The following is a 14,520-nucleotide window of genomic DNA, read 5'->3' as shown; positions in this document are numbered from 1 at the left end:
CATCTGGTGTGAAAAATACTTAAGACTGCATTTGTGGCTCTAAGACATTCACATTCCATTCCAAAAAAAAAAAAAAAAAAAAAAGCCACTTCCTCTGTGGCCACCATCCCTTCCTCTCTTCTGCTTTTCCTTTCCACCTTCCACGTCACCTCGGTTGGTGCCTACAGAACTGCCCCCAGCTCTTTCCCCCTGCTCCTCTGGAGGTGATATATGGGGGAGTGGCTGGAGTGCCCTGCAGTGCGTTTCAGTCCTGGCAACTTCTGTATTTCAGCTTTTTCTTTTGTGAAATGGGGATACTACCTACTTCACTGGAGGCACGGGAGAGGATTACATAAAATAACGCACGTAAAGTGCCTAAAACAGTAGTAAGTACACAGCACCACTCAAATGTGAGTGGTTCTTTTCTAGCTCTGGGGCAGGGATACACTAATTGAGGCAGAATATATAACTTTTTTTCAAATGCTGGTTACATCCCCTTAGTAGGCCATGGTGGGTTGTTATCAATATTATAAAAATTTTTTTTTGAAATGGAGTAAAATATCGGAATGTGTCACTTACGGGAAGGGAAGTAGTATCTCACGAAAATATTGTTTCCTATGGCGTCTGTTCCAGGTCCTACTGGTCTTAGTTGAAAGTGGAAGCTATGCACTGCTGTGGAATGATCCCCGACTGCAAACAGGCAGACCTGGGCTCGCTCACCAAGCAGACCAAGTCACTCCCCTCCCTGGAACTTGTAAATGCTCACACTCCGCAAAAATCCAACACCCCTCACCAAGAGAATTAGGGCCGGTGATCCAGCCTCTGCCTCCTTCATTTCAAACCCTCTCCCCATCGGCCTTCTCTCCATTTCTCCAACAACCACTTCAAGGCCCTGACAGCACTTCTGTTCTCTCTGCCTGGAAAGATTTTACCTCAGCCCTTCAAAGAGCTGGCTCCTGTGGGTCTCCAGTCAAGTATCATCTCTTCAGAGAAACCTTTGCTGACTCCCCAATACCGTGACTCCCTTCTTGCCCAATCCTCAAGGGGCGTCACCACACTAGTAGTGCCTGCTGGAGTTGTGCAACGTGGATACCCTACCCAGAGTAGTCTTCATTTTCCCTCTCTTCTCACACATATTATAATTACAGACATTCAGAATGTGTTTTAGTCTCTGGGCCTCAGTTTCACCACCTGAAAAATAAGAAAAAACCCAAACGTTCCTTCCAGCTCTAAACTACTATTTCTGTAATTAAACTCTTCCAGAAATTCTCTTAGTATACGACCATCCATTTTCCTTTCACTCTCATTAAATACATTACTTACCCTGCACTGCAAGGAAGGTAATTTTATTTAAATGCATTGTCATGTTACCCAAAGCTTACCCTTTCTAAGCATATGTTCTCTTAAAAATTTTTATGTATATATGAGTGGAAATCTTTCTAAAACTGATTACATCCTCTTTTGCTATCAATAGGAAGATACTAAACACACTCTCACTTGTTACTAAGGCTTTAGAGTTCATTAGCAATTCCATTTCTTTAACTAGAGTCACACCAGAGTGAGGCCCTTGGAGGCACATGGGGCTGCCCCGTCCAGATCTGCTTTGCACAGATGCTCTGAGTTGGTCTCTCTCCTTTATGCCTCAATTGATTTTCTGCTGTTCATTCGGAGCTGAGAAACTAGATGACCCACCATGGAGGAATTGTGTATAAAATGAGTGGTAAAGTGTGAACTTTGTACTCAGAGGACTTTTGTTTACTCCCTAGTTCTTGCTCTATTTGAGTAGCGGAGCCAGTAGATCATGACCCCTAGACAGAACTTCACATGGCAGTGGGGGTCTTGGGGGTGAAGCGGAGAGGACCATCATGCTCAGCACAGGCAGGACTGTTCAAAGCGTGTTAGATAACAACACACCTTCCAAGGACCCCATTTGTGTAAATATGTGAACATTTAGAGAGGGAAATGAAGGAAGCACCCCCAAATAATCTCTTTAGGTTCACCTGAGGCTTACAGTTCTCAGAGTACATACTACACAAATAGGATTTTATTTAAAAAAAAAAAACGTTAACTTTCTAACATTTAAGGTCACTTAAGTTTAAGGTCACTGCTACAACCCCTAACTCTTTAAAACACTTCAGAGGAGTGCCAGCCAGCTTTCACAGGTACTTCAAGGTCTTGACTATCTCTCCGGAGCATTAAAATATGTGAAGCTCTGTGTACCCCAGTCCAGGGCCCCTGTGGGCAATCCAAATGGGGCGTCACAGCCCGGACTCTTCCTAGCTTCCAGGAAAAGGGTCACAGAGTCTCTAGCCTTAGAGTTTTAACTCTGCTAAATCAACATCCAGTTCAAAAGAAAGGAGTTAACTGAATCCAAAGGACTAAAAAAGAGCTGGAAGAGGGGAGACAAAGACGACAGCGGGTCTGTGTGAACATTTATATAATTAGGAACATCTGGTTTGGGGGTTCTTTTGTAATCCTGTTGTGGAAATAAGTTTAACTACCATATCCTGACAACAGACACAAAAAACGAAGACTAGAGAGAGCTCTCCAAAGCGTGTCCAACAGAGTAGACCCTTAGCCATGTGAACTCTCCAAGGATACAGCAATCTAGATATCCAACTTTCCCAGATACCTATAAAGATGTATTCAAAATGAGTTCTTTTGGCAAGAAGTCTGAGGCTTATTCATGTTTCCCCATCTTCTCAATGTCTGAGAAACCCAAATTTAAGTGGAGAGTCAGGTTCATCATTCTAATACCCTCAATCCATGACCATCAGTCTCAACATCCAACAGAGGTAACTTAGCCACAGAGATACGACTTGAGTGACCCAAATTTATATGCTTTCTCAGTTCAATTCCGCTTCTTTCTGAAAATTATAACCAAGATTTCAAGGACCTTACAAGCTGTGAAAACACACATGGGCTTTGTGCCATTTATTCTGGCCGGAAACCAATTTTTGCTCTTTTCCCAAGTTCTTAATGTGTTTGAGATAGGTCGTTGCCAAAGCCTCCAGTCCCTGTCTGACCCGCAAATCCAATGGCTTCATTTCAGTTCCCATCCTCCCACACCTCTTGAAAGCCCTCCATCCTTTTCCCCCAGCACACAGCAGTCCTACCACACCCACACTGTTCCTTCTCAGGATCCCACACTAAATTCCTGTCCTTTAAGTGTGCATTCATCAGGGTTCTGAGGCGCCGCCAATGCCTCCTCTCTCTGGCTTATCTCGCTCTCCACCTTGGTTTTAACCACCACCCTTAGGCCTGCGGTTGCCCAGCCACACACAGCCAGCTCAGATGTTGCTCCAGCTCTCTCTCCTCACTGTCTACCTGGTTTCTCTACTGGATGAGCACTGGGCTCCTTATATGCAAGGGTTCCAAACCAGTTCCCCCAAGAACTAACTATCCTTGTAGGGATTCTTATTCACTTGGTCATCTAAGCTAGGAACCTGGGTGAGAGATATAACCACTCAGGTGCCAGGTCCTCACTCTCCTCCTCCAAAGTAGCTCTTTAACATGCACATCTCTTGATCTCTAGAGCTCTAGACTACACTCTCTTCTCTCTCCCAGCAATCAGACATCTTCTATAGTGTGGGCTCCCTATCTCTAGTGATCCTTCCCAAACCATTTTTCACACTATTACCAAAGGGATCTAGAAGAAACCTCTTTGTGCCATTATTCCTGGACTCGCAATACCACGTCTTCCCACATGGCCTATTATAAAGGACCTTCAGCAGCCTGAACCCAACCCACCTTTCTAGCCTCAACCCCTAGCATTCCCTGTTCCCTGCTTCGGTTCTAGGTTACAGCAGTCTCTCTCAACATCAGGCACCTTCCTGATTTCACATTTGCACATGCCCTTTCCTTGCCTTCTCTATCTCCCTTTGAGATGCTACCAGAAGCCACCCCCTTCCTCCATCAATAAGACTCCCAGGATCTCCAGGTATAGAAGCAAACTTCTCCTCTCCTCGCTCTCGCTTGTCCACCCACCCCACTACGACTGGAGTTCTTCAAGGGCAGAGAGCTTCTCTCTCCCCTCGGTTCCTCTCTTCAACCCCATGATCTAGCACAGAAAGTCCTCGATATACAGACAGTACTCAACAAATACTTCTTAATTTAAAAGTCATCCATTATGGAAACAAAGCCTTTAGTGTTTTGCCACATCTAAGTAAAGCTTAAGTCTTGGTTTTTCTGAAGGAAACATTTTGCAATACCATCTTGCTTTTTATAGAAAAGTTGTGAGGCTCCAATAGGTTTACTTAGGAAGTTAAAGAAAATGTTTCTAGACACATAACACCTATGGCTTTATAATTAGGTTACTTTTTCAATAGCCTGTAAAGTATGCTATCTCGCAAAAATGCTAAAACCCAAAAGGTGACAGGGCAAGGAATTGGATTCTACCATTTCTAGCATGCATTTCCTGGTTTTCTTAAGTTGTATAGAGTTTAAAGCATTCTGAAACAGTTAAACTGTTAAAGATACAATTAGAAATACACACACACACACAAGCACACAACTCAAAACCAAATGATAGGATTTTTTTGATTTGTCTTACAGCTGAGGACATTGTGGTCCAAAGAATTTAAGTTCCGTATCTAAGATCACACAACCATTTGGGGGAAGACTCAGGGCTTGGACTCCCATCTTCAAATTAAAGTCCATTCATAAAATACAGGCAAACTTTCAAAATAATGTGTTTTCATCAAATACCCAGTCATAGGATGGTAACACTAAGTGTTGAACATTACAGCATAAGGGCAAAGAAAATCCTAACTTTAAAAACTTGGCTAGGGCTAGCCCGGTGGCGTAGCAGTTAAGTTCGTGCCTTCCACTTCCCGGCCTGGGGTTCGCCTGTTTGAATCCTGGGCGTGGACCTACTCACCGCTGTCAAGCCACGCTGAGGCGGCGTCCCACATAGGAGAGCTACAACTCTACAACTGTGATACACAACTCTGTACTGGGGCTCTGGTGGGGGCAAAAAAAACCTTGGCTAAATCTTGGTTGCTGGAAATATAACCACAAGGGTAGCCAGCCTTTGGACAAAATTTACAAAGGAGAGCAAAGCTGAAAGACTAATAGAAAAAGTGGGAAAGACATCCACTTCTGATCAAAATGGAGTAACGGTGACCCATTTTACTCTCCCACCTGAACCAACCGAAAAAAAAAAAAAGAGAAAATATATGAAATAGTTTTTTCAAGACACTGGACATCAGATAAAGGACCAAGATCCCTGATACATGGGGGAAAAAAAACTAAGTGAGCCCTACAGTTGCCCCAACTTACTGCCTGGAGAGAGGCCCCAGCTCATGGGCAGGGAGGCCAAGCCGAGCCCGGGGGACTCTCCAAATTGGAGAGAGAGAGCTGAAGGTCTGAGGAAACCTAGTTAATCAGAGTTCACAGGACAAAGTACCAAGGAGGAGAGCTGCACAAAGAACCCCAGAGACCTGCAGAGGGTCCCCCTGAAGGATTCAGTAGTAAATCAACCCCCGCATGTGAGGCAAGTAGCCAAAGCTCAGACAGGGTGTGTTCCCATAGGCCAGAATGGACTAAGTCCTAATTCAGGGGCTTTGGGAAAAGGACCTATAAAGGTCTCTCCTCAAAAGAAGGGAATAATTAGCCCTAAACTGAGACTTCTCTGGATCTGTCTCATCAATTGTAATAGCAAGATATAACTATAAGATAATAACTATATTCCAGAACAAAGCTTAAGAATACTTTTAGGAATATACAAATATCAAGCACCCAACAAAGTAAAATTCATAATGCCTGGCATCCAAACAAAGGTTACCAGGCAAGCGGACAAGTAGGGAAACATACTCAAAAGAGAGAAAAAAAATCAATTGAACCTGATTTTAAAGGACAAAGATGATAGACTTAGCAAAGACATTAAAAGTTATCAGAACTGTCTTCCAGATGTTCAAAAAAGTGAATTTAGTAAGGCTGCAGAATACAAGATAAATACACAAAATCAATTTTGTTTTCATATATTAGCAATGAACAACCAGAAACTGCAACTTTAAAAGTAGTATCATTTACAACAGAATCAAAAACTATGAACTACTCAGTGATAAATCTGACAAAAGACACAAAAGACTTGAACACCAAAAACTACAAAACACTGTTGAGAGAAATTAAAGAAATCATAAATAAGTGGAGAGATGTACTGGTTCACGGGTCGGAAGACCCATTATTGTTAAGATCTCAATTCTCCCCAAATTGATCTATAGATTTAATGCAATCCCAGTCAAAATTCCAGGAGGGTTTGTTTTGTTTGGTTTTGGTAGAAATTGCCAAGCTGGTTCTAAAATTCACGTGGAAATTAAAAGGACCTAGAAGAGTCAAAACAAGTTGAAAAAGAACCAAGTTGGAGAGCTAACATTACCTGACCTCACAACTTATTATAAAGTTATAGCATTAAAGAGTGTGGTATTAGCATAAAGATAGACAAATAGATCAATGGAACAGTACAAACAGCCCAGAAATAAAACCACACGTACATAGGCAACTGATATTAGACAAAGGTACAAGGCTGTGCATCTTTGGCAGTGGAGAAAGGAGAGTCTTTTCAACAAATGGTGCTGGGGCAACAGGCAAAAAACAACCCAAACCAAAAATCATACCATGCGCTGTATACAAAAATTAACTCAAAATGAATCACAGACCTCAACATAAAATGTAAGATTATAAAACTTCTAGAAGAAAACCTTTGTGACCCCGGATTAAGGAAAGATTTCTTAGATTCCATACCAAAAGCATAATGCATAAAAGAACAAATGGACAAATTGGACTTCATCAAAATGAACAACTTCTGTTCTTCAAAATACACAGTTAAGAGAATGAAAACAGCATGGGAGAACATATGTGCAAAGCATATATCTGATGAGACTTACATCCAGAATACATAAAGAACTCTCAAAACTCCATAATAAGAAAACAACTCAAATAGACAAATGATTTTAACACACTTCACAAAAAAGATATACAGATGGCAAATAAGCATATGAAAATATATTCAACATCTGTGGCCTTTGGGGAAATACAAATTAAAAATACTATAAAATACCACCACACATCTATTAGAATGGCTAAAATTAGAGACTGACTGTACCAAGTATTGGCAAGGATTCTGGTGAACTGAACTAGCATACACTGCTGGTGGAAATGTAAAATGGTACATCCACTTTGGAAAAGTTTGGTAGTTTCCTTATGAAGTTAAACCCAGCATTCCTAGGTAATAATCAAGACAGATGAAAGCATCAGTCCATATAAGGACTTGTACATTAATGTTCATAGAAGTTTTGTTTGCTGTATGATTTCCTGGATATAAAACTTGAGGAAATGCAAACTAAGCTATGGTGACAGAAAGCAGATCAGTGGTCGCCTGCAGAAGGGGGGGTATGGTGGGGGGAATTACCAAGGGGCACAAAGACATTTTTGGAGATGATAGGTATGTTCATTATTTTGATTGTGGTGATGGTTTCACAGGGATACACATATCAGAAGTTATCAAACTGTACATTTTAAATATATGCAGCTTATTGTATGTCAATTATATCTAAATAAACCTGTTAAAATTAAAAGAAACCCACCCTACTTGGTTAAATCATGAGTGTATAAACAGAGAATATTAACTAGCAAGCTCATTAGGATATGGTGCATCCAATAATACCAGCAACATCAGTAATGCCCCACACACAGTGCTCTAACAATATATTCAGATGCCTTGAGTATCCAAAAATGACCAGAAACACAAATTTTGATGTTAGAGGCTCAATTAATATTCTGACATATTTTCTCAAGATATGGGGTCTTACTGAACTTTACCTAGGTTTATACTACAAAATGAAGCTACACACAGAGTACTAGTAAGTCCATTTGCTAAAGCCACTTCTAGACATTACTAGAAGTGGTATTCTAGACTTTCCTCTTCACACAGAGGAACTCAACAGTGATATGCTGGGGTCACAGTAACTGGTTCAGAAGTCCAGAAACATTTCTCTAGGAGAACTGGGTGTACAGAAGTAATAAACCTTTTTCTTCCATTCTATTTTCCTCATGCGTTTAGAGTGCAAAAAAACCTCTACTTATCCAAAGACCTCTAGAAACTGATCGTATGTACTCACTGCACTTACAACCCCAAAGTGCACATAACCCTGACATATCAATGCTACTTCTCCCCTTTCTGCCTTTACTACACTGTTCTTTTGCCTAGAATGTCTCCCCTTCATCTTATTAATGGCCACCCATTCTTGAGGGCAGCTTCCCAAAGGCGGTGCCTGAAGAATGAGAATCACCTGAAGTGCCGGGTTTCTCTCTCGCATGTGTGCACAAGGGAACATCTGGAGGGTGATGGGAATGTTATATACACACGAATGTTCCGTTTGTATTTTCTATTTCAACTGTGGTGGCCGATATCTGGTCGTATATACTTGTTAAAAGTCATTGAACTGTACATTTAAAATGGGTGCATATCACGGTATGTAAATTATAATTCAGTGAAATTGGTTTAAAAAGAAAGCCCACACAAAACTATATAACACAAAATGAAGGGGGGAAAAGAAACCCTGAGACTTACATCAGAAGTAGTCGTCAAGCTCACATTTAAGCCAAGCTTCAATTCTCAGCCTCGATTCCTGATATAAACACAGGGTCAGCTATCTGGTTTCCTAACCTTCAAAAACGAACCTCTTGGTAAAAAAGGTAATTTTGAAAGGAAAAAAAAATTCACCAGAAGGCTCCAACCATGTTTCACTCTTTTTTCCTTGATTTCACCACTGTGCTTTAGACACATGTCAATAAATGCTGTTAAACTAACGTCCACAGTGACAGCTAAGAGAGAAAGATGCAACAACTGTACTTTATGTGCCACAGAACACACAATGACCGACGTAAGAAACCAGAATCTCAGAATGACTATCAAGAAATAATTTATCAATGTCTTATTCTAAGAAATCAGTGTCAAATGATGCATTTTACAAACACAATTTAGATTTTGAGATGCAATTCAGAAATACCATAAAAAATCACCAAGCAAATGAAATATAACTATATCTGAATGGGCAAATTTCAGTTAATTGGTTAAAAAAATCCCACATACATGGAAATGTCTCATTCCCCAATGACCCTGGTTATTAAATGAGATATACTAGATTATTTTAAAATTTCCAAGTAAACATTTTAAGCTATCATTTATGAGTCTTTACTTAAAAGGCTAGGCACTTGTAAACCATTTCATCAACATTATCTCATTTAGTTTTAATAACCCTATAAGGAAAGTATTACTGTCCCCATTTTATAGATGGCAAAACTGAGGTTAAGAGCAGTTCAGCTATTTGTCCAAAGCAACACAGAACGTTCAATTAGACTCCAATGACTACGCTTTTGTCCGTTCTAGATTTATAGCTTGGGACTGTTATTTTTATTATTGGATCATAAGCTTATTCATTAACAAGCTATGTGTTTTCTCAATGGTTACTTAAGCATTCTTAACCTACACAGGCAAATCTGCAGTGCAAACTCAATGGATGGTATACCAGCTCCTAATAAATCCCATCTGTTTTACTGGTTTTATGCATGATAAGAACACACTCATATACATTAAAGATATATTATATTTTCCCCTCAAAGTTCACATGGACTTTTCTGCAACTAGAGGACAATTTACCTTCTTGCCTTTGAGAGCCACTATACTGGGTTAAAAAAAAAGTTAGAAAAATTATGTTTGCTTTTAAATGTTGTTTTCTGGCACCTCTACAACCTTTTACAGAGTTCAACTCTGTAAAGTGAGATTTGATAAAGTCAGATTTGATAAAATCTCATACAATGTAAATAATCCAAAACCTGGTATAATGTGTTTGAGAAATGGACCTGGAGTCCGACAGATTTCAATTCTGATAATGCTCTTCCTTTTAAGTAGGTGAAAAGGCCTGGCAGGGAGCTAACATGAGAGTGATTACTAGCAAAAATTCAACAGTCGTATTTATTGCCACATTCGCAGCACAGATTTCCCAGGTTTGTCTACAATGTGCACATTCCAAGTTATAAACAAAATCTGTACCTGCAAGGCTGAGCTGTGAAGAGAGAAGACTTACTTTTTTGCATACACAGAATGCTCAGCAGGCAACAGAGCACCCAGGAATCTCCATCTCACCTCTGCCCGCTCACCCCTCCCCTCTGGGGCAAAACAGTCTTTTCCTGGCACCTAGGAATCAGAACTTCTACTCCCCACAGAAACAGCATAATAAATAGCGGCAAGGGGTAGGACCTGTCACACTAAAGGTGGAACATGCATCTGTAAACTGATTTAGGAATCTACCTATTTATAAGGTTCTCACAGGAAAGTACTTTTGAGTTCCAAAAAGCCGGCATACACACACCTTTATAATACAACCCATTTTTACCACAGCGATTGGTAGCAGCCTTCTCTTTATTCAGCAGTCTAAAAATTATCTATCTCCAGGTGAATTTCAAAGAGTAATATTCTCATTTGAGACACGTACATTATTAAAAAAATCTCATTCAAACTGTAAAAGCCGGAAGGGCGAGTCCAATCCCCTCATTTTCCAAATGAGGAACCCGAGGCTCACAATCACACAGGCAGCTGGGCAGGCCTCGGACACAACACAAGTGGAACTCCCAATCCAGGTTTCTTTCAGATCAACACCAGAGACAACTGGTGCCCCACTTCTCAAGTGGCAGGCTTTCCATCCAATCATATCTGCGACCAGTTTTACAGCACATTTTTTTTTTTTCTTTTTTAACTCAAGTTGATGGCCCTGTAAGTACAACACCAAAACCTCCCATGAAGAGCAGTATTTTGCTATCACGCCAACACAGTCCACATATCACATCTCAAACACCACTGTCTGTCTGGCAAGGCCATCCTTCATCTTTGGGGCCACACCACCCCCCACACCTTTATCTACTTTTATCTGCCCAGCCTGTTTCTCAGTTATCTTCCAAGGCTTCTGCATACAAACAAGCTTGCTTGCTGCCTGGCCCTGTCTGCAGACTCCTCTTCAGTAGGAGTGATAGTGAGTTCCTACTGTGTGCAAGGCCTAGCGCCAACACCGGAGAAGTTAAGTTCTCTCCTGCTCCTCGTCAAAGGCTCGTCTCATCAAGGAAGCCTTCCCTGATAAATGTGACATTCTTGCTTTCAGACTCCTTTAACTGCAACCACAGAAAGAAATAGTCCTACATGTGACCCAATACATACCCCTTCATATACACCCTCAAATAACTCCAAAGTTTCACATATTATTCTTACTATGTATGAGAAATTCATCTTCTTCATCCAACTCCATTTCATTTTTTAAAATGTCCTAGAGAGAAAAAAATCTAGGGGGATGGAGAGAATACATCATAAAACGCACACAATACAAAAACAAATATGCAAAATGTCAGATGTAAAGAAACAATGAACTTTAGACTTCTAAAATCTTCTAAATTTATTTCTCAACCCACTAATGGATCATGACGTGCAGTTTGAAAAATAATGCTCTGCAACATACAAGAGTGATTACTTTGGCAGGACGCTAGTAGAAGAGCTAGAGGTATCAGCAAATACTTAGGTATGAGACCCACTCCCAGAAAACATCACACCTTCTCTCTGCCCTTAGAGATGTGGAGCCACCACAATGGAGAATTAGTACCTGCACTCCACAGGCCAAGGATGGGGGAGAGAACCAACTTGGGGAGAGACTAAGATTTCACTGAAGTGCCATTTCAGGAGTAGAAAGATTGGGGTGTTTTTTTTTTTTTTTTTTTTTTTTTAAACACCCTGGACAGTCCTCACAACCTCAATTCTTCCCCTTGTGTCAGGAGGCCTACTGCCAACAGGACTGTCAAGACTCACAAGCAGGAATTTTATTCTTTTTGAAAACCCTGCACTCCATCCAGAGACTTGATTGAAGCAGAATTTAAAATAATAATAAGTAAGCAGCGGGTTATTTTTTAAGTCTAAGATAACTTTTCCACTTTGTGAATTCTGTTAAACAGTAAACTCCCCACTCTGGAGGACACTGGTTTACCAGTGGGGAGAAAAAGGCAAACAGAGGTGTGACAGAAAAAAATCTAGGACAGACCATAAAATACATACAACACACAAATGAATATATAAGATGTCAGATGCTGTAAAGAAACAGTGAACTTCAGACTAAAACTGAAGAATTATCAAACACATACTGTATCCCTTTTCTGTGCAAAGTATGACAAACGGTTAACAGTAGAAACGTGAATTACTCGTCATACCTTTCTAACTTAAAATAGCACAATTCCTTCAGCTGTAGGAGGCAGAATTATCTTCCAACGTTAGAAACAGAAAAACTAACTTTAAGAGAGAGAGAGAGAGAGAGAGATTCTGCATTGGTGTAGCAGCGCCTTGACACTTAAGTCAAGAGTGATCACACTGGCTAGAAGATAAATTACTTACACCTGAGCAAGCCATGGAAGGCAAAAAGTAAAAACACGAAAAATATAGATGGACTTTTCAAGAAGTCATTTAATTATCTGAACTGTATATACATGTGATTTTTTAAAACGGGAAGGGAGAGCACAAAAAGCTTTGGCAGAAGACTTTAAACCTAACAGGAGGCAATGCTTTCCAGATCATTCCAGTAAACAATGGTTCAACCCATTGAGAATCCAGAGACATTTCACCTCCAGGCAGAACACACGCTGCCTGGATTTGTGAAGTTTAGATGCTGGATCTAGGCCATGGAAACGCACTAAAAAATCCTAATTCTGAAGCTCTAAGCGTTTCCATTTAGAATTAAACAGGACCAGGAAGTTTTCCTCCCCTTTAGAAAAACGGAGGCGTCACTTCTGTTTCAATTTATACCTGTAAAGTGTAGTCGGGGGGAGGAGGAAGGGGATGAGAAGGAGAAGTTGGAGGTTTAAGATACCTGGATGAGCTGGGGCAGAAGCTAACATCTGGAAGACCCGATTCCTAATAAGCAACGGGCCGTCTAAGACAAGTTAATCCCTTTCATATCAATCGCAAAAGCGCACTTCGAGACCGGACTGCGAGAGGCGGCCGGCCAGGTGTAGGAGGCTGAAAACTCCCCGAAGCACCAAATGTCACACTTTTTCACGCTCACGCCCTGCCAGCGCCCAATCCACGTTTGTTGAGGGAAGGGAAAGCCCGAATGAATGAATGGATGGGAGAGAGAAGTCCGGCCAGAGGCTCGGGGCAGGGCCCCACTCGGGGTGGCTCGGGACGCCCGGCGGGCGAGGCGGCGCCGGGGACCCGGGGACCCTCTGGCGCGGGGCAAGGCGCGGGGCGCCGGGTCGGGCCCGGCCGAAGGAAGGCGGCGCAGGGGCCGCGGGGCTCACCTCGTCGCCCCACTTGAGCACGTCCTTGTGCCGGTCCTTGACAGCGTGGTAGATGTGCAGGAACTGGAGAATGCCGTGCCGCCGCACGTGGTCGGCGTGCCGCTGGGTCTCCTCCCAGCTCAGCGGCGAGCCCTGGGACAGCAGCCCCATGGCCGCCCCCTCCTCCTCCTTCTCCTCGGGGCTGCCGGCGCCGCTCGCTCCCGGCGCGGGGCGCGAGCCGGACACTCAGCTGCCCGCAGAGGGCGGCGGCCGCTCCGCCCCGGGGGGGCGCCCTCGGGCCGCAGCCGGCGGAGGGAGGGTCCGGTCCGCCCCGGCTCCCGGCGCGGGGTCCCTGCCGCCCAGGTGACCGACGCAGGGGTCCGGCGCAGCGCGCGGACACAGAGGCAGAGGGCGGGCTGGGCGGCTCTCGGCCCTCGCCCGCCCCGCTCCTGCTCCGAGGCGGCGGCGACGGACCCCACAGCCGCGTTGCGGCAGCGGCTCCCGCTTCTCTTTGCCGGTGTCGTGCACTGGCGGCTTCCTACTTGTGACCAAAAGCAGCGCCGCCGCCGAGCATGCCCAGTCCTCCTCCCCGCTCGCTCGCCGCTCCCGGGCCCGATCCGTCGCTCCGGGTTTTATAGACTATGGGCGGGGGCGGGGACAGGAGGCGGTGCGGGGGAGGAGGTAGGGCTGAGCGCCGCGGGAGACGCAGAGGGGCGGTGGAGGAGGCGCGCGCAGGCGTGGTTGGGGCGGAGTCGAAGGGGAGGCGCTCACCGAGGGGAGGGTGGGGGCCCAGGGAAGTGGGCTTCGCTTTAAGCAAATGCAGTATGTAAAAATCCATTTTCTCTCATCCAAGGAGATGAACTCTGGGTTGGGGAAGACAGTTGATTATTTGAATTAATGAAGAACCCACTAGATTATTTTTTAGGTGAGAAGGACATCACACTTATAAAAGGGTGAAGGCAGCAGGGTATGGCGAGAAAAAATATTAACTTGCGAGTCCGATGAAACATATGTTCAATTCTAGTCTCCACCATTTACTGACGTGAGACCTCGGGCAAGTTATTTTCATACCTGTATAAAATTATATTACTATTTTTAATATTATATTTTATGGGTGTTGTAAGAATGTGCATAATGCAGATGTGCATAGAATTGATGGTCAATAAATAATTAAGAAGAATCAATTTGTCTACAAGTTTTTAGACATGTGTATATATTGCAAGAGTTTATATA

The 14,520-nt window shown here is 42.9% G+C and overlaps 1 protein-coding gene across 3 annotated transcripts in view; it reads right to left on the bottom strand.

Moving 5' to 3' along the window:
- The window catches only part of GCLC (glutamate-cysteine ligase catalytic subunit), a 44,166-nt gene extending 30,282 nt beyond the window's left edge, over positions 1–13,884 (bottom strand). For all 3 annotated transcript variants that reach the window (XM_058554137.1, XM_058554138.1, XM_058554139.1), the window contains exon 1: positions 13,309–13,884. In XM_058554137.1, the coding sequence (XP_058410120.1) occupies positions 13,309–13,458 (150 nt within the window). In that variant the 5' untranslated portion in view covers positions 13,459–13,884. The remainder of the gene's footprint in view (positions 1–13,308) is intronic.
- Between the last annotated feature and the right edge of the window lie 636 nt (positions 13,885–14,520).

This window comes from Diceros bicornis, chromosome 14, assembly GCF_020826845.1.
Source record: "Diceros bicornis minor isolate mBicDic1 chromosome 14, mDicBic1.mat.cur, whole genome shotgun sequence".
NCBI classification, from domain to species: domain Eukaryota; kingdom Metazoa; phylum Chordata; class Mammalia; order Perissodactyla; family Rhinocerotidae; genus Diceros; species Diceros bicornis.
Note: the sequence above shows the minus strand (reverse complement) of the source record. Positions and strands in the feature narration are given on the sequence as shown.